The sequence below is a fragment of the Neofelis nebulosa genome, chromosome 5 (assembly GCF_028018385.1).
Source record: "Neofelis nebulosa isolate mNeoNeb1 chromosome 5, mNeoNeb1.pri, whole genome shotgun sequence".
NCBI classification, from domain to species: domain Eukaryota; kingdom Metazoa; phylum Chordata; class Mammalia; order Carnivora; family Felidae; genus Neofelis; species Neofelis nebulosa.
Window position 1 is genome coordinate 75,796,660 of NC_080786.1, and position 19,677 is coordinate 75,816,336.

A 19,677-nucleotide genomic window follows, 5' to 3' on the forward strand; every position below is an offset into this window, starting at 1 on the left:
GTAGTATTCACCAAGACAAGGGAAATCAGAAGCACCAAAATAGGAAACTGGAAGATAAAACATGAAAAATTCCATGTTGGGCAGTGTTCAAAATGCTTGTGGTCATGGCAGCTCTATTCTAATAGCCAAAGAACTGGAACTTCAATTTCCATCAAAAGGGGAAAGGATAAACTGTGGAATATTCATACAATGCAGTACTACTCAACAAAAAACTACTGATCACATATTATGGATCAATCTCAGGAACACTGTTGAGCAAAACAATGTTTATCTTTCAGTGATGGTTCCATAGGTGTATACATTTGCCACAATCCATGGGCCATACACTTAACACTTACACACATCAAGTACTGTTAGCATTGTAGGATACCTAGATGGTGTCTGGTAGGCATCTGGAAACAAATGAAACTCAGAAAAATGGCATAGTGACTATTATTACTATTACTTGCCTAGTATGCTCTTTGAAAAGTCTGAGTCCACTCCACAAATCAACTTCTCAGAAGTCACATTGTGAGGGTGGGCAATAGTGATAAAGTAATTTACCTCCAAATCTTTAATAACTCATAACTTATACTTCTAAATAAGTGCTATTCTTTTCAAGGAAATCTATTTTGAAAAGTGATGAACTTATTCATTTTTTTTTTTTTTTAATTTTTTTTTCAACGTTTTTTATTTATTTTTGGGACAGAGAGAGACAGAGCATGAACAGGGGAGGTGCAGAGAGAGGGAGACACAGAATCGGAAACAGGCTCCAGGCTCCGAGCCATCAGCCCAGAGCCTGACGCGGGGCTCAAACTCACGGACCGCGAGATCGTGACCTGGCTGAAGTCGGACGCTTAACCGACTGCGCCACCCAGGCGCCCCAGTGATGAACTTATTCAAAGGCAATGTTGCCTTGACTGGCCCTGAACTTCCTTCAGAGCCCTGTTACCAGAATTATGAATATCTCTTAGCAAATACTGTTAAATAGCTAATCCCAAATCTATGTCTAGTTCTTTTTCTCTTGCCTTTTTCTGCAGAGACTAAAAAAGATAAGTATCTTCACTTTTCCAGCATCCTTTATGGCAGAAGGTGGCCATATTACAGAATTCTGACAAAATGAGAGACAAGAGTTTTTTAGGGGTTCCCCAGAGTGACTCAGTCGGTTAAGCATCTGACTCTTGGTTTCAGCTCAGGTCATGATCTCACAGTTTGTGGGTTGGAGCCCCATGTCAGGCTCTGTGCTGCTGGCATGGAGACTGCTTAGGATTCTCTCTCTTCCAATAACAAATAAATACACTTAAAAAACAAAAAAAGAATTTTTTAGGTACCTCTTGGGAAGATTTTGCTTATCTGATAAAAATTGGCATATCACCAAGGTCACACCCCTCCCCCCTTCTGTTTGCCTTGAATGGGGATGTAAATGCCTAGATTTGCGGCAGTCATCTTTTTTTTTAATATTTGTTTATTTTTGAGAGAAGGAGAGACAGAGCGTGAATAGGGAAGGGACAGAGAAAGAGGGAGACACAGAATCCAAAGCAGGCTCCAGGCTCTGAGCTGTCAGCACAGAGCCCGATGTGAACTGTGAGATCATAACCTCAGCCGGAAGTCCGGTGCTTAACTGACTGAGCCACCCAGCCGCCCCGGGGCAGTCATCTTGAATGCCAAGAGATTCAAATACTGACATTTTTAACCCACTGAGCAGACAGTAGCCACTTACCTCCATCTACTTAAACTACTCCCCTCATTTATTTTTAATTTTTTTATGTTTTTATTTTTGAGAGAGAGAGAGAAAGAGAGAGAGAGAAAGAGAGAGAGAGACAGAGTGTGAGTGGGGGAGGGGCAGCGAGAGAGAGGGAGACACAAAATGTGAAGTAGGTTCCAGGCTTCAAGCTGTCAGCACAGGGCCTGACGCAGGGCTCAAATTCACGAACCATGAGATCATGACCTGAGTTGAAGTCGGATGCTTAACCAACTGAGCTACCTAGGCACCCCAAACTACCCCCCTCATTTAAACAATAAATTTACTTACAGTCAAATGTATTCATGACAACACCTTTAAAGTGGCAAATATTGGGGCGCCTGGGTGGCTCAGTTTGGTTAGCCTCCAACCTCAGCCCAGGTCATGATCTCATGGTTTGGGCCCCACGTCAGGCTCTGTGCTGACAGCTCAGAGCCCGGATCCTGCGTTCCCTCTCTCTCTGCCCCGCTCCTGCTCATGCTCTCTCTTTCTCAAAATAATAAAAACACTAAAAATATTTTTAGGTGGCAAATGTTAACACTCTACAATTGAATCTTTAAATTATTTTTTAATGTTTATGTTAGAGAAAGACAGAGAGAGAGAGAGAGAGAGAGAGAGAGAGAGAGAGAACAAGTGGGGGAGAGGCAAAGAGAGAGGGAGACAAAGAATCTGAAGCAGGCTCCCAGCTGTTAGCACAGAGCCTGACTTGGGATGGGAACTCACGAACTGTGAGATAATAGCCTGAGCCAAAGTCAGACACTTAACCAACTGAGCAACCCAGGTGCCTCTGGATTTAATTTTTATTAAACAATTCAAAGCAACACGGAGCTAGGTTAATAAATAAAGTAACATCACCACTTTGGGCCAAAAAACAAAAATGTGACATAAAGTAACAGGAATATGTTCCCTTTAAAGACCACAAGTTGTAACCCAGTGTTGTTTTCTGGCATTATTTTTTTTTATTAGACCAAGAAAGATGAAGAATGAGACTTCTTTGTATCTCTAATGGTATAATAATAGAAGAAACGTACTCAATCAGATCTAATGAAAGATTACTTCCACAGCTCATCGACTTATTTCAAATTCTGAAGTGCAATGTTTGAAAAGGAACACAAACACACCAGGTCAGGAATCTAAACTTGAAGCAAACTCAGACCTTTTGCTGAGAATAATATTCACCTTAGAAATAAGTATGAGGCCAAGGACACCAAGAATACGTGACACAAGTTGGCTCCAGGGTTAAATTCAGATGCAGAGTACATATATTAAGAATACACACATGGCACAAAAACAGACACTCAGATCAATGGAACAGAATAGGCAACCCAGAAATGGACCCAGAAACATATGGCCAACTAATCTTTGACAAAGCAGGAAAGAATAGCCAATGGAATAAAGACAGTCTTTTCAGCAAATGGTGCTGAGAAAACTGGACAGCGACATGCAGAAAAATGAACCTGGACTACTTTCTTACACCATACACAGATACAAACTCAAAATGGATGAAAGACCTAAATGTAAGACAGAAAGCCACCAAAATCCTCGAGGAGAAAGCAGGTAGAAACCTCTTTGACCTGGGCTGCAGCAACTTCTTACTCAACACGTCTCTGGAGGCAAAGGAAACCAAAGCAAAAATGAACTATCGTGACTTCTTCAAAATAAAAAACTTCTGCACAGCGAAGGAAACGATCAGCAAAACTAAAAGGCAACCAACGGAATGGGAGAAGGTATTTGCAAACAACATATCAGATAAAGGGTTAGTATCCAAGATCTATAGAGAACTTATCAAACTCAGCTCCCAAAAAACAAATAATCCAGTGAAGAAATGGGCAAAAGACATGAATAGACACTTCTCTAAAGAAGACATCCAGATGGCCAATCAACACATGAAAAAATACTCAACATCACTCATCAGGGAAATACAAAATCACAATGAGATACCACCTCACACCTGTCAGAATGGCTAACATTAACAACTCAGGCAACAACAGAGGTTGACAAGGATGTGGAGAGAGAAGATCTCTTTTGCACAGCTGGTGGGAATGCACACTGGTGCAGTCATTCTGGAAAAGTATGGAGGTTCCTCAAAAAATTACAAATAGCACTACCCTACCACCCGGCAATTGCACTACTAGATATTTATCCAAGGGATACAGGTATGCTGTTTCGAAGGGACCCATGAACCCCAATTTTATAGCAGTGCTATCAACAGTAGCCAAAGAATGGAAAGAGCCCAAATGTCCACCAATGGATAAATGGATAAAGAAGATGTGTGTGTATATATGCATACACACACATAATGGAGTATTACTTGGCAGTCAAAAAGAATGAAATCTTGCTATTTGCAACTACGTGGATGGAACTAGAGGGCATTATGCTAAGCAAAATTAGTCAGAGAAAGACAAATATATGACTTCACTCATATGAGGACTTTAAGATACAAAACAGATGAACATAAGGGAAGGGAAGCAAAAATAATACAAAAACAGGGAGGGGGACAAAACCATAAGAGACTCTTAAACATGAAGAACTAATGGAGAGTTGCTGGAGGGATTGAGGGCAGGGGGATAGGCTAAATGAGTAAGGGGCTTAAGGAATCTACTCCTGAGATCATTGTTGCACCATGTGCCAACTTGGATGTAAATTATAAAAAATAAATTATAGAAAGTAAAAAAAATAAATATATGTATCTTGAAGGTGAAACCAAAAAAAACCAAAAAAAACAAAAAAATACACACACACAGAGGCTCCTGGCTGGCTCAGTCAGTGGAGCATGCAACTCAGGTTGTGAGTTTGAGCCTGACAACGAGTGTAGATTTAAGATCTTAAAAAAAAAAAAAAAAAAAAAGTGTGTGTATGTATGTGTGTGTATACGTACACACACATATATATAAAGAACATATTATTGGGAATTACAGTTAGACATACAGACCTTGTTGGACAGAATTAAGTACAATGTATTGGTTCACTGAACATCTATTCCTATTACCCAGCACATATTCATACACCACAGGGGCTGGAAACCTAAAAACTGTGTTTCCCAGGTATCCTTTCAGTTAGGTTCCAGATGTCCTTTTGATTAGTGTTATACCTATTCAATACCTGAAGTCAAAACTGAATAAGAAGGCAAGACATAAGGCATCAATTTGCAAGCGAAAATAATGGTGAAGGCAGCATAGTTCTTACTTAGGTCAGCAGATCCTGATTTGGCAGCAGCTTCCCCAGTCTTCTCGTTTATTGTTGCATAACAAACCACCCCAAAACTTAACTGTCCTGAAACCGTAATTATTTCTCAAGACTTTCTAAGTTAGCTGCCCTCAGGAGGGCAGTCCTTCTGGTCTCACCTATGGTCACTTACACAACCCATCCTTTGAGCGCTCAACTGGAGCTGGGCAGTCTAATATGGCCTCACTCCCACACCTGGGGCCTGTATGGGCTATCAGCTGGCCATCTCTCACCAAATGGTCTCTCGGTAATCAAGCTAGTGGGGGCTTCTGTCATGGCAGTTGGGAGTGTTCTAAGAGGGAAAAGGTGAAAGCTGCAAGGCCTCTCAAGGCTCAGACTCTGGACCTTGTACATTATTTCTGCCACAAGCTACTGGTCAGAACAAATCACAAGACCAACCCAGCTTCAGGAAATAGAGAAATAGATAAGAGAAATGGATGAGAGGAGCTGTGAATTAGTGCTGCCATGTTTTTTAATCTACCATCAGTTGTGGCAGAGGCAGTGACGACTGAAAGCTTAGTCTCAGAACAGTAATTCTCAATCCCGGCTCCTGAAGAGCAGAACATGCCACCGTGGCATAAGGACTGTTTTGAGCTGAGTGCAACTGAGAAGCAGATATAAGAAAAACTCTGCCCTGCCCCCATGTGCCTAAAAGTAGGATATAAATTTGTAAAGGTGTACCCACTATCCTCCACCAGGAAAAATAGAATCATGAGACAACTCTAGACCCTTATGTGCCCAGAGAAGGCACCAGAAAAATCTAACAGCCTTATATCCATTAGCTCCCTCATATATTGCTTCCCCACAGTTTGCTGTCCTAAAAACTCAAAAGTCCTTGTCCTTTGTCTTCTCATTTCTCTAAAACTTTGTTGTTTTTCAAATGCTATATAAACCCAGATTCTAACTTTGTGTTATTCATCAGGGAGTGCCCCCACGTGTATGTGCAATGCACATGTTCACAAGCTTGTTTTTCTCTTGCGAATCCATCTTTTGTCAGTCTATACAGGGCCCTAGCCAATGAGCGTAAGATTGGTACAGGAAAAACAGCTTTTCTTTCCCTATACTACACATAAGAATTGCCTAGTGAGCTCTTAAAAATACTGTACCATGGGGTGCCTGGGTGTCTCAGTCAGTTAAGCATCTGACTTCAGCTCAGGTCACGATCCCATGGTTTGTGAGTTCAAACCATGCATTGGGCTGTCAGCTCAGAGCCCCATTCGGATCCTGTCTCCCTTTTTGCTTCTCCCCCCCCACCCCCCCCACAAAAGTGCATACTCTCTTTCTCTCTCGAAAATATTTTAAAAAATACTGTACCATGGCTCCACTTCATACCAATTCGTCTCCAGAGGTGGCATGAAGGCATCACTAAAGAGCTACCCAGCTGATTCTCATGTGCAGCCAGGGTTGGGATTTACCACAGGTTTGGGAAAAACTTCAAGTATATATACAAATCACCTGGGGATCTTGTTAATATCAAATTCCAAATCAGTAAGCCTGGGGTGAGGAAAATAGCAGATTCTGCATTTCTAAACAAGCTTGCAAAAGGACAAACTTTGGCCTGTATGGTGGATTTGGCCCTCCAGCTAAGTTTTAAATTTTTAAACATTTTTTTTTTTAAGTTTACTTATTTAGGGGGAGGGAGGGAGGGGGAGAGGAAGGGGGAGAGGAAGGGGGAGAGGAAGGGGGAGGGGGGGAGGGGGGAGGGGGGAGAGAGAGAGAGAGAGAGAGAGAGAGAGAGAGAGGGAGGGAGGGAGGGAGGGGAAGGGCACATGAGCGTGAAGGTAGGGGAAGAAAGGGAGAGAGAGAATCCCAAGCAAGACCCTCAGCTGTCAGTCCAGAGCCTGAGGTGGGGGGCCCTATGAACCATGAGATTATGACCTGAGCCGAAATCAAGAGTCTGACACTTAAAAGAATGAGCCACTCAGGTGGCCCAAGGAGTTATTTAAAGGAAAAGAAAGAGTATGTGACAGAGACTATATGTGGCCTGGTCATTTTCTATCTGGCCTTTCACAAAATAATTTTGCCACCACGGTCCAAGATGCCTAAGCATGGTTCACAAACCACTTTCAATAGCAAGGAGCTAGAACCTGACCCCCCCCCCCCCAACAATATTTCTACTTCAATTAGAATGGTTATGTACAGGGGCATCTGGATGGCTCAGTCAGTTAAGCATCCGACTTTGGCTCAGGTCATGATCTCACGGTCCGTGGGTTCGAGCCCCACATCAGGCTCTCTGCTATCAGTGCAGAGCCTGCCTGGGAAATTTCTCTCTCTCCCTCTCTGCCCTTCCGCCATTCACACATTCTGTCTCAAAATAAACTTTAAAAAAGGTTATGTACAAGTTAATCCTATTTAACTAGGACTAACAAAAATTCAGATTTGTAACAAAGAATTTAAACACAAAAATTTAACTAGGGCTGACAGTAGTGAGCATTCCTCACTGACCCCCAGCATCCATGCCCTTTTCTCCCTCTCGTAACAGTGTCCTGGAATTTCTAGCCATTTGGTTGGGAGAGGCACCCAAGCTCCGGACTAGCTTAAGCTAACCTACACACCCCACTCTCTGCCAATTTCAAAGGATTCAAGGATGGGCATGTATCTCAAATCAGGCCAAGTTGGTCCAGTGAAATTCAATTTCAAGACTTTGTTTGAATACTGGAGAACTTTTTCTGCTGGATGTGAACCTAAAAGTATATAGTCCCAAGAGCTGTTAACAGCCATTTTGAGATATGAGAATGAGACAGCATGCTGAGAGAATAAAGCTAACACTTAGGAAGCAGAGCCAAGCCATGAAGAAAAATGGAATCCTGGTGACAATCTGAAACACCAAATCTTGTTTCACCAGTCCTGCTTCTGGACTTTTTTATCTGCAAAAACCAATAAATTCCCCTAATCACTGAGATTGGTTAGAGTACAGTTTTCTGTTAGTACAAAAATTTTTTTTTTTTTTACAAAAATGCTTTTAGATGGAGTACTTCATCACACATTATATGACAAAGTACATTTGTCTTTAGGGGGAGTTTTGTGTTAAATTTCTTAAAATGCAACAACAAGAAGGAAAAACATGATAAATGTCTCCAATTGCAAATGTTAGAGATATTTACAAGCTTAGGTTCTTTAGCGCTACCCATTCACATCGGTGCAAAAGATGGAAAAGATGACTTAATAAATCACTTACCTTAAGTAAATTCGGAAAACAAAAACAACATGATAAAATGGATGGTGTGAGGGGAGAGCGGAATGGGAGGAGAGGGGTATTAGAGGCATATACCATCTCATAAAGACATGCCCGCCATTTAGCTCTGCTGTTTTGGTCCTTCCGCCAATAACCAGGAATTTGTGAAAGCAGTCTAATGCACTCAAAGTGGGAAGATCTCATGAATACCTGAGTCACTACTGGCCATATAATTGTTATAGTTCAATTTTTTAACATGATCCCATAACTTTTAAATAGAAAAAAGTATTATCTATGTATTAGCTGGCATAATGATGAATTGTCTTGTGAGTTGTTTTTAACAGTGCAACTTGGGTATAAGTACAAGTCGGCACTAATGTCTATGTTATTAAAGATTTTCATGAATAAATTGAGTAGAAATGGCCTAATGTTCAAATGGAGACAGCATGTGTCCAAGGATACATAAAGTCATTCCACTTAAAAATAAATGTTTTTAGGGGAGAGGGGATTTTGACAAACACTTGCATGACCAAATTATTTTCTTAAAACCTATCCTGAGTTAACAGATGGTAAATTAAACAGGGAAAATAATTGAACAACCAACTATTCTCTTAGATACTCCCATACAAATGAAATCATGCAGGCTTCTTTCAACACTAAACCATTTCTCAGAAGTGCTGCCAGAAATTTGAATATGGTAAAGCTTCTGAAGAGCCTGATATTTTTTCCTTTTTCTGTAAAGGAACAGAGACTAAATATTTTAGTTGAAGAAACATCTGTCACATATTATTTTGCTTTGCAACCCTTTAAAAATGTAGAAACCATTTTTAGCTGGTGGACCGCCTTAGACCTGCCAGTTTACAGAACTTCTATATCACTACCTGTAGTGCAAATTCTCAGCCATGCTTCAGGCCTATCATAACAGAATCACAAGGATTAAGCCCAGAACTCTGCTTTTTAACCTCACCTCTAGCTTCATTCTTCTGTATACTAATCTTAGAAATACAAGAAGTCAAAGCAGACCTAATAAAGTTACATACAAGGTAACTCATTCTTCCTATTAACTTTAAAGTGCTTGTTTCCAGAGGTGAGTAGGCATATATACTATTTCAGGCTTACTCATATTCTTTTGTAATGCACATTTTTCTACGCAACCATAAAAATGTCCTTTTCCAACTCTGCAAATAAATGGCAAGCTTAAAAAAAAAAAAAAAAAAGATGAGGAGTACCTGGGTGGCTCAACTGGCTGAGAGTCCTACTCTTGGCTTAGGCTCACAGTACATGGGATCAAGACCTGCCTTGGCCCTGCAGTGACAGCACGGAGTCTGCTTGGGATTCTCCCTCTCCGCCCTTTTCCCTACTTACACAGGCACACGCACACTCTCAAAAATGTCCTTCACTTTCCTTTCCTTACACATATTTTTAATATTAACACACCTGTTGTTTCCTAATAGCCATATTAATTTTTCTTTCCCCTCAAATCATGCAATTCTGATAGGGATTTGGGATAAACTATGGAACCTGGACCCCTGAAATCTATTACCACCTCCACCTGACCTTCTCATTCTCCACCTCCCCAGGAGTTTAAGATTAGTGCCTGAATCTCCATGTTTAAGGTGTATCATGAAGTTAAAGTACAGTGTGTATGCAAGTTTTCACAAATCCCTATCCTGATTCACTTGCAGTCCTTGTAAGAACTACAGGCTCTTCCACTCCCTACCCTCCTTCTGAGCTGATAGAACTGGGGTGAGGCCTGGAAAATACATTCTACAAGCACTCCAGGTGATTCTTAAAATTGGGTAATGGCTCTACCAGTATGGACCCTCAATATTTGCTACTGGCCGCCCCTCTGTTGAACGCTCTACCTTTCCTTGCTACCAACAATCAGATGGATTCCAGGCATCTGGAACCAACTCCAACTCAAACGGGGAAGGATGAAACTCTGGATTAAAGAACAGGAACAAGGGGCACCTGGGTGGCTTAGTTGGTTGAGTTTCCCGCTCTGGATTTCGGCTCAGGTCATGATCCTAGAGTAGTGGGATCGAGCCGGTGTCGGGCTCCATGCTGCGCATGTAGCCCACTCGAGATTCTCTCTCCTTCTGCCCCTCTCCCTACTCACTCTCAAAACAAACAAACAAACAAAAACCCAGGAACAAATTTCAAGTTAAATACACATCAAAATCTTGGACAGCTGAGGGATTTTTCTCTTCTCTTAATTCAGAAGTGAATTAACAAAAGCAGCAAACACTGATAGACAACACTCTTCATACAGCTTCTACTCGGGAAAACCAGTACTGTAGTTTTCTTTCCAAATCATGTGAAAACAAAATATTCCAGGGTCTCCATTCTTTAAAAAAAAAAAAAAAAAAAAAAGCCTTTCCTACGACTTCGTAGAAGGCAAAGGGATGCCCTCTTCTGACCCCGTCTTCCCTTAGTTCTTTCTCTTTACGCTAAATAATTTGTAGAACAGAGGTTTATAAAGACTGACAGAGAATAAACCCTCAATTCTGCTATTCTAACACCTGTGTCACCACTTCACTTAAAAATATGGTACCAGTAACTTCCTCGCGGGATTATGAGGGTTGCACGCCCTCAGCCCTCAGAGACTAGTTCCCCTTCCCCCCACGTCCTTCCTGATGGGAAAAGGAACAGCCCGCGCGAGCTCACGGAGAGTAGGGCCGGTCACTGTGCACCCCGGCTCGGGGCGGAGTGGCGCGGCGAGAAGCGAGGACTGGACGGAGGAGAGAGAAGAAAGCAGGACGGAAACCGGAAGGGACGGGTGAGGAGAGGGGTGAGCGAAGGCAGCTCCAGAGACCCCACGGCTTGCACCCCCGAGGATGCTCGGCCAGAGCTGAGGAACCCAGGAGAAAGAAGCCAGGAGAGGCGGTCTTTACCTGCGTCCGAGCAGTCGCGGCGGGGCCAGGGCCGCAGTGAGCTCCTCGCAGCTGCGGCCGCCCGCCGGCGGAGCCCACGCCCGGCCACAGCCCCAGCCTCTCTGCGCCCAGCCTCGCCACGCCATCTTCCCAACCTCTGCCCCCCCATGGCCCGACCTTACGAACCCCTGCCGCGGAACCACTTCCGGGGCGAAGGAAAAACCATAGAGCGCCGAGGAGCAGCCTAGAGCGCCCCTGCACGGCCGAGCGGAGGCCCAACGCACCCAAGGGTTCCGCGGCGCTCGGAGAGCGGCGCGGCCTCCGCCTGGTTTGCACATGAGGTCCAGAGGAAAAAAAGACGGAAAAACTAGCACTCAGTGAGTAATGCCACGTACCAGGGACTTTACCGAAGTTACTGCGTGTAATCCTCGCAAAACTGTTGAGGCGGCCATTATCACCGCTGGTTTACAGAGGCTCAGAAAGGAGTGGAGGAATCGTCATTGCAACCCAAGTTTTCTTATATTACTTCTCTTTTTTTCTGATCTCTTAGTTTCATGTTATGACATACTTAAGAGGATGTGCCTCTGATCTTTAACAAAAAGTCCAAACCTGAAATGAAACTCCGGATTCTAGGTGAAATACAAACTTCATGAGTCAACCTTGCCTACCTGTCAGGCAGCTTTATTTCCTGCCACTCCATCCTGCCCTCCGACCTTAGCTGCAGTCAAACTGTATGATTTGCAGTTTCTTAAAGGCACCTGCTTCTCCAGAGTTCATATACCATTCTCACTGTCTGAAACACCTTCCCCTTCTCTCCCTACTCAACCTACCTAACCAACTTGTCCTTCAGACCAACCTCAATTGTCATCTTTTCTAGGAGGCTGTAGGGGAGGAAAAAGTTTTCCTCCATTTTCTTGAGGTCCCTGGCCAGGTCTGAAAATTAAACTGATAAATATTAACAGGAGGAGTGCCTGGGTGACTCAGTGGGTTAAGCACCTGACTTTTTTTTTATATGAAATTTATTGTCAAATTGGTTTCCATACAACACCCAGTGCTCATCCCAAAAGATGCCCTCTTCAATGCCCATCACCTACCCCCCCCCCCCCCCACTCCCCATCAACCCTCAGTTTTTCTCAGTTTTTAAGAGCCTCTTATACTTTGGCTCTCTCCCATTCTAACCTCTTCTCTTTTTTTTTTTTCCTTCCCCTCCCCCATGGGTTTCTGTTAAGTTTCTCAGGATCCATATAAGAGTGAAAACATAGTATCTGTCTTTCTCTGCCTGACTTATTTCACCTAGGATAACACTCTCCAGTTCCATCCACATTGCTACCAAAGGCCATATTTCATTCTTTCTCATTGCCAAGTAGTACTCCATTGTGTATATAAACCACAATTTCTTTATCCATTCATTAGTTGATGGACATTTAGGCTTTTTCCACAATTTGACTATTGTTGAGAGTGCTGCTATAAACATTGGGGTACAAGTGCCCCTATGCATCAGTACTCCTGTATCCCTTGGGTAAATTCCTAGCAGTGCTACTGCTGGGTCATAGGGTAGGTCTATTTTTAATTTTTTGAGGAACCTCCACACTGTTTTCCAGAGTGGCTGCACCAGTTTGCATTCCCACCAACAATGCAAGAGGGTTCCCGTTTCTCCACATCCTGTCCAGCATCTATAGTCTCCTGATTTGTTCATTTTGGCCACTCTGACTGGCGGTGAGGTGATATCTGAGTGTGGTTTTGATTTGTATTTCCCTGAGGAGGAGCGACGTTGAACATCTTTTCATGTGCCTGTTGGCCATCCGGATGTCTTCTTTAGAGAAGTGTCTATTCATGTTTTCTGCCCATTTCTTCACTGGATTATTTGTTTTTTGGGTGTGGAGTTTGGTGAGCTCTTTATAGATTTTGGATACTAGCCCTTTGTCCGATATGTCATTTGCAAATATCTTTTCCCATTCCATTAGTTGTCTTTTAGTTTTGTTGATTGTTTCCTTTGCTGAAGCACCTGACTCTTGATTTCAGCTAAGGTCACAATCTCATGGTTGATAAGATCAAGCCCTGTATCAGGCTCTATGCTGACAGCACAAAGCCTACTTGGGATTCTTTCCCTCTCTGCCCCTCCCCTGTTCGTTCTCTCTCTCTCTCTCTCTCTCTCTCTCTTTCTCTCAAAATAAATAAATAAATAAACTTACAAAACGAAGATTAACAGTGGCAAAGCATACAAATTTTATTTTATTTTTACATGTACATAGGAGTCTTCACAATAGAACAAAGATCTGAAGAAGAGACCGGGAAATTTTTATATCTTTTAGACAAAGAAACAATAATTTGTGAATAATTGGCAATGAAGTTCAGATTATAGGTAGTCCAACTAGGGCTAGGTAGTTGCTAGCTACCTAGCTTCCTTCCCACCTAAAGATAAGGGTTAGTTTTACAAGGTTTATTTGCAGATTACTCCGGTCCCTGGTCTCTGGCTTTTGGGCTGTTAAGAGTCTGTCTCGAGGAAAGGAGACATTTCCTGCCTTTAGGCAGAAAAAGGGGAGCTTTTTCTGCATTTACTTCTTAATTGCCTTCAGCTCAAAATAATTTTTATGTCGAAGAGGCATATTTTGGGGTGACATTCTGGCTTCCTTTGAGATATTTCTCAGTCCTCCACTCTGATTTATATGACCTCTATTTGTGATTTCATACTGCTTTATGCTTATCACTCTAATACTGTATTCATCCAATACATATTTAGTAAACACCTTCAGTATACCAGGCAATGTACTAGGATGTGTTTTGGAAGACACTATCTCTGACCTCCCAGAGATCCTGCTCTATTGGTGGAGAAGGGAGCAAGTAAATAAACAGGCAATTACAACACACTGCAAGAAGTGCTATGAGCCAAGAAACAGAAGGCTCTATGGGAGTTTAGAAGAAGGGGGAAATACCACAGAACAGGTGGCAGGGAGAATGCTTCCCAGGGAAACGGATGGAGGTGACCAAAAGTAGGGAAGAACTGCAATGTTCTAGGCAGAGAATAGTGTTTGTGATGTCCTTCAGGGCATGGTTTGTTTGAGAAACTAAAATAAATTCACTTTGGCTATGTCATAGGTGTCGAGTCTGGGATTTCATTTTACCTTATTTGGAAGCCAATGAGTTTGGTTGCTGGCAGAAAACAGGAGACTCCAGAGGGGCTCTAACAGGGCAAGAACTGACAGAGGCTTAGGAGAGGGAGGCAAAAAGGGATTGGATTAGGGGTCCTGGATTAGGTGTTTCCTCCACCCTATAGCCTGCCTGGGCCACAAACAGCTGCCAACCTTGAGGAAGGGATGGGGGAGACCCCAGGCAGGAAACCCCCAGTCTTTCTGCTACTTTCTGGGACCCAACTTGCTCAGTGGGTCCCAGTCTGGACTCTCCAGGCCATAGGTATGGTTCCACACAGAAAATGAGTTGTGTGTGAGAAAGCTTCAAGATTTCACAAAGTCTAGAGGAACTGGTAAGCTTGCTTGCGAAAAGGCCAGAGGCTAATTAATACATCAACTTTCCTTAATTCTAATGGGAATCGCCCAGCTCAGTGTAGCAGCAACGATTGATATCCTACTAACTTGAAATGTTGATGAATTCATATGTACATCTTCTAAATACCTCAAAGGAGGAAAAAAAAAGACGTGCCTTTCTTAGAAGTCAGATTTATTGAGACATGATTTATATACAATGAAATTCACCCTTTCAGGTATATAGTTCTATGACTTTTGACAAATACATTCCATGTAGAGCCATCACCAGTTATGATACAGAACATTTCCATCACCCTGATGTTCATCACCTGATGCTCCTTTACAGTCAACCCATAACCCCATTCCCAGACCCCAGCAACCACGTATCTGATTTATGTCCCTATAGTTTTGTCTTTTAAAAAGTATCATAGAATAAGAGACTCTTAAAAACTGAGAATAAACTAAGGGTTGATGGGGGTGGGAGGAGGGGAAAATGGGTGATGGGCATTGAGGAGGGCACCCGTTGGGATGAGCACTGGGTGTTGTATGGAAACCAATTTGACAATAAATTTCATATTTAAACAAAGTATCATAGAAATAGAATCATACAGTATATCTTGGTGTGGACATGTTTTCATTTCTGTTGGGTAAATACCTAGGACTGAGATGGCTGGGTTTTATGGTATAATGTTTAATTGTACAAGAGATTGTCAAAACAATGGTTGTACCATTCATTCCCACCAGCAGAGTATGAGGGTTCCAGTTGCTCTGCACCCTTTCCAGTACTTGGGATTGTCAGGATTTTGTTTTTAGCAGTTCTAAAGCATGTGTAGTGGTATCTCATTTTTATTTTAATTTGCATTTACTTGGGGCGCCTGAGTGGCTCAGTCGGTTGAGTGTCCGACTTCGGCTCAAGTCACGATCTCGCGGTCCGTGAGTTCGAGCCCCGCGTCGGGCTCTGTGCCGACTGCTCAGAGCCTGGAGCCTGTTTCAGATTCTGTGTCTCCCTCTCTCTCTGACCCTCCCCCGTTCATGCTCTGTCTCTCTCTGTGTCAAAAATAAATAAACGTTAAAAAAAATTTTTTTAATTTGCATTTACTTAATATAAGTCAATCTTTTTTAAATAAACAGGCCTTTGTCTGGAGACACGATGTTTCAAAACTTGGCCAGGGGCTAGGGAGAAGGAAAGAGAGTGCTTGCTGGAGAATTTGTTGAGAACAGTTGGCATTGGTCGCTGGTTTTGCCTGGTAACGGACAAGATCTCCTGTCTGCAGTGACCTGCACTTCTTCCCTTTGGTCAGGAGAGGGCAGGAGAGGGCAGAAAATAAACTGCCCAGTCTTTGGCTTCTTAGGGGCCAGCATCCATAGTATTGCCCTCAGCGTTATATTTACAGTTTTTCTCAAATGTCTTTCCCTCTAAACCTATTTAGTTGCTACCTTGTTAGTCTTGACTCCCCAAGCTAATCTTGTCAAGTGATTCAATGCCAAACCTTAAGTAACCTTGTAAAACCCTTTCCTGCCAAAGCATAACTAACCCAAGACTGAGCTACTGAAGCTATTATAGAATCCTTATTAAGTCTATCCTCTAATGTCACTCCATAGAGCCTGTATCAGGGGATCCATGAGCAGCTGAGCTGGGTAAAACCCTGCTTTTCTTCTACAATTTTGCAGAAGCTGAGAGAGACTGAGGAAGGACTTTGTGGGAGGACAGGTCTCCAGACCCACCTAGGACCTGGGCTAGGGCAGCTCAGATGGGGCACTGCACAGATCCTCGGGAGCTGTGGCTGCAAACTGCCCCAAATGTAGTCCAGCCTGAGCCCTGGGCTCCTCCAGCAGTTAGAACCAAAAGGTCCTGAAGAGGGTAGCAAACATCAGGAAGAGCTCCGTCTGAGCCAGCTGGTTCCTTGGGCACACTTGATGCCCTGGAAGCAGAGGGAAAGGTTAGATGGTGGCAGCTGTCTCTGTGGCTGTTCCATCACACCCCGTACCTACCACCCATAACCCAATGTTTTGCCCAGTATCTGCAGAGAATGGCAGGAAAGCCTCATTGACCAGGAAGTTTCCATCCTTGTCTGATAAGTGGCCTGGGTTGAGCTGTTGTGTGTGTGTGTGTGGGGGGGGGGGGGGCGGTGTCTCCCAACACTCAGGATCGAGGAGCACAGAGGCCAGGTTGGGCAAGATGATGGTGCTTTGCAGAGAGACACTGGTGTGGCTTCTGGAGCGTCAGCTGGTCCAGCATCTAGCCCTGACACTGGGCTAAATGAGCTGTGAGAACACCCATTGTGTTGGTGAGAGTGACCCAGGGGCAGGAGGCCTCCAGGAGATTCAGCAGCATCTCTTTCTGGGTTTCTTTTGTCCAGGCTCACATCAGCGAAGTTGCTGAGCATCTTACTTTCCTGGCTAAGGGCCACCTGTCTTTATCCTGAAGACTCCCAGCCCAGATCTAGAGACACAACTGCTGTCACTTATGGAGAAAACCAGCAGCTGAAAAGGACCTGAAAAGGACCAGGTTTTCTGCATAGGGCAACAAATATAGCATGAGGTGGGGGGGAGATGAGGGAAGAAACAGAATGGCAGAGAAAGAAAAACTGAGTGATGAGGCAGAGGAAAGGGGATGAGACAAAAAGCTTCCCTCTTTAGGACCAGGGAGTGGAGAACATGAACCCCAACTTAGCCCTAGCCCTAACCCTAACCTTAACTCTTTTGGGGGGTGGGGAGAGGAGAACTTGAACCCTAGCCTAGTCCTCACTCCAACCTCAAAGGAGGAGTGATTGGAAGGAGAATCAGCCTGATCAGGTGGGAGCATAAAGGAGCCAAGTGTCCCTACAGGGTGACTTCTGCTCTTTACCATGTGGCCCTGGGCTAAGAGGAAGGTCAAAGTGGAACCAGGATGGGGTTGGTCATGCATCCAGGACTTGGGACACTCAGCTCCAGGGATTCTGAGGAAGGGTTCATAACTCACAGCTCAGGGGCGCCTGGGTGGCGCAATCGGTTAAGTGTCCGACTTCAGCCAGGTCACGATCTCACGGTCTGTGAGTTCGAGCCCCGCGTCAGGCTCTGGGCTGATGGCTCGGAGCCTGGAGCCTGTTTCCGATTCTGTGTCTCCCTCTCTCTCTGCCCCTCCCCCGTTCATGCTCTGTCTCTCTCTGTCCCAAAAATAAATAATAAAAAAAAAAAAAAACGTTGAAAAAAAAAACTCACAGCTCATTTAACTAACACCTGAGAATTAAATTAGCCACTCCTGTGGAGGCCAGAAGACTAGCCATAGGATTCTTGGTTTCAATAGGGTGTCTTGGAGTTAAAAACAAAAACAAAAAACTTAGCAGAGTTTGATGCCTCCATCCCAAACAGAAGCAAATTAAGAATGCAGAAATTCAACCGATGTAAACAGTACTTTCAGAAGTCACTTTTCTTTTTTTCCTCTTTTTAAAAATAAGCTATACACCCAATGTGGGGCTCTAACCCACAACTCTGAGATCAAGAGTCACATGCTCTTGGGGTGCCTGGGTGGCTCAGTCAGTTAAACATCTGACTTCAGCTCAGGTCATGTGATCTCATGGTTTGTGGGTTTGAGCCCAGTGTTGAGCTCTATGCTGACAGCTCAGAGCCTGGAGCCTGTTTCAGATTCTGTGTCTCCCTCTCTCTCTCTCTGCCCCTCCCCCGCTGGTGCTCTGTCTCTGTCTCTCTCTCTCAAAAATAAATAAATATTAACAAAGAAAAAAAAAGAGTCACATGCTCTACCAACTGAGTCAGTCAGGTGCCCCTTCATTTCTTCTTTTAAATTTTTTTCTAACGTTTATTTATTTTTGAGACAGAAAGAGACAGAGCATGAACGGGGGAGGGTCAGAGAGAAGGAGACACAGAATGTGAAACAGGCTCCAGGCTCTGAGCTGTCAGCACAGAGCCCGACGCGGGGCTCGAACCCACAGACCGCGAGATCATGATCTGAGCTGAAGTCGGCCGCTCAACCGACTGAGCCACCCAGGCGCCCCTCATTTCTTCTTTTAAGTTGCACTACTGCAGACTTAAGCGGGGGGCCGACCCCAGCCATCTGAACCACCAGGCTGGTCTATGGCTTTTAGCAGAGGCATTGGGAGGCATATGTTCTGCCTGAGTGAGCGATATATTTCTTAATTACAGCCCTGGGAATTTCCCCTTGTTTTCCCTACCTGGGATGAAGGAACTTCTGCATTATAACATTTATTAATAATCATGTTTAGATGCAGAGGGCCCTGGCAAGACTCTCTTTTCCACCCGAATTTGTTATTTCCTGTTCTGGGTGACATTCTGGATTCCTTGCAAAGTGACTGATCATAATTCATGGAACAGCCCCAGAGTATAACCTATCCAGTACACAGAAAGGGCAGCTCAAATTACAGAGCCATCTGCCTGCTGGGTACCCCCTGTGGACTCCATGTCAGCTTCTTCCCAGGAAATGACAGTTGGGAGCTTATAATCAAATAGAATGTCTGAGAAGACAGGCTTGAATGCCATCCCTGTATTAGAGATCGTGCTGGTGTTGCTATCATTTGGCTTGATGGAGTAGTTAAAAACAGTTTAGGAATACCTGTAACATTTACTGATCTGCTGGCAAGCTTTGATTTCTCTTTCAGAAAGCATCTCCCAACCAAGTTGCAATAGCTCAGTATCGATCCCAGGCTATTAATGGCTCCTTGGAGCTCTTGTTACAGAATAATTTCCAGAAAGAAACTGGCAGAAATGAGCTCTTAATACGGACATTTCTGATTCCAAGTGGCATAAAACAACTGAACTCTGATTCTCTCCTTTTTAACTTGATCTAATTTGACACAGCTTTTAGACCACCAGGGCTCAGGGCCTCCTACCTGCCAACAGCAAGAGGACCTGAGGACACGGTCCATGGTCCTGTCCTCACATCGTAGTAGACATTTGTCAAACCTATGAACTTGCTGGCCAGTTACTGCCGAGCACAGTTCAATATCCTTTAGTGAGGACTGGATGATATCGTGGGTGCAAAGCCCTTGGCACCCAGTACACCTTGGCAAAGAGCAGGAACCACTGTGTTATTGTCCAGCCCATGTCAAAAACCTGCATAGAGACTGTCTCAAGCTGGGTTGCCAGAGAGCTACAAAGCTCAACGACATATTTTTTGACTTCGTGTAGGAATGTATTCAACTGGGGCGCCTGGCTGGCTCAGTCGGTTGAGCGTCCAACTTCAGCTCA

At 43.8% G+C, this 19,677-nt stretch overlaps 1 protein-coding gene across 2 annotated transcripts in view; it reads right to left on the bottom strand.

Moving 5' to 3' along the window:
* Nucleotides 1–11,173, bottom strand: part of PARL (presenilin associated rhomboid like) — a 50,236-nt gene extending 39,063 nt beyond the window's left edge. For both annotated transcript variants that reach the window (XM_058730641.1, XM_058730642.1), the window contains exon 1: nucleotides 11,015–11,173. In XM_058730641.1, coding sequence (XP_058586624.1) covers nucleotides 11,015–11,139 — 125 coding nt within the window. In that variant the 5' untranslated portion in view covers nucleotides 11,140–11,173. The remainder of the gene's footprint in view (nucleotides 1–11,014) is intronic.
* Between the last annotated feature and the right edge of the window lie 8,504 nt (nucleotides 11,174–19,677).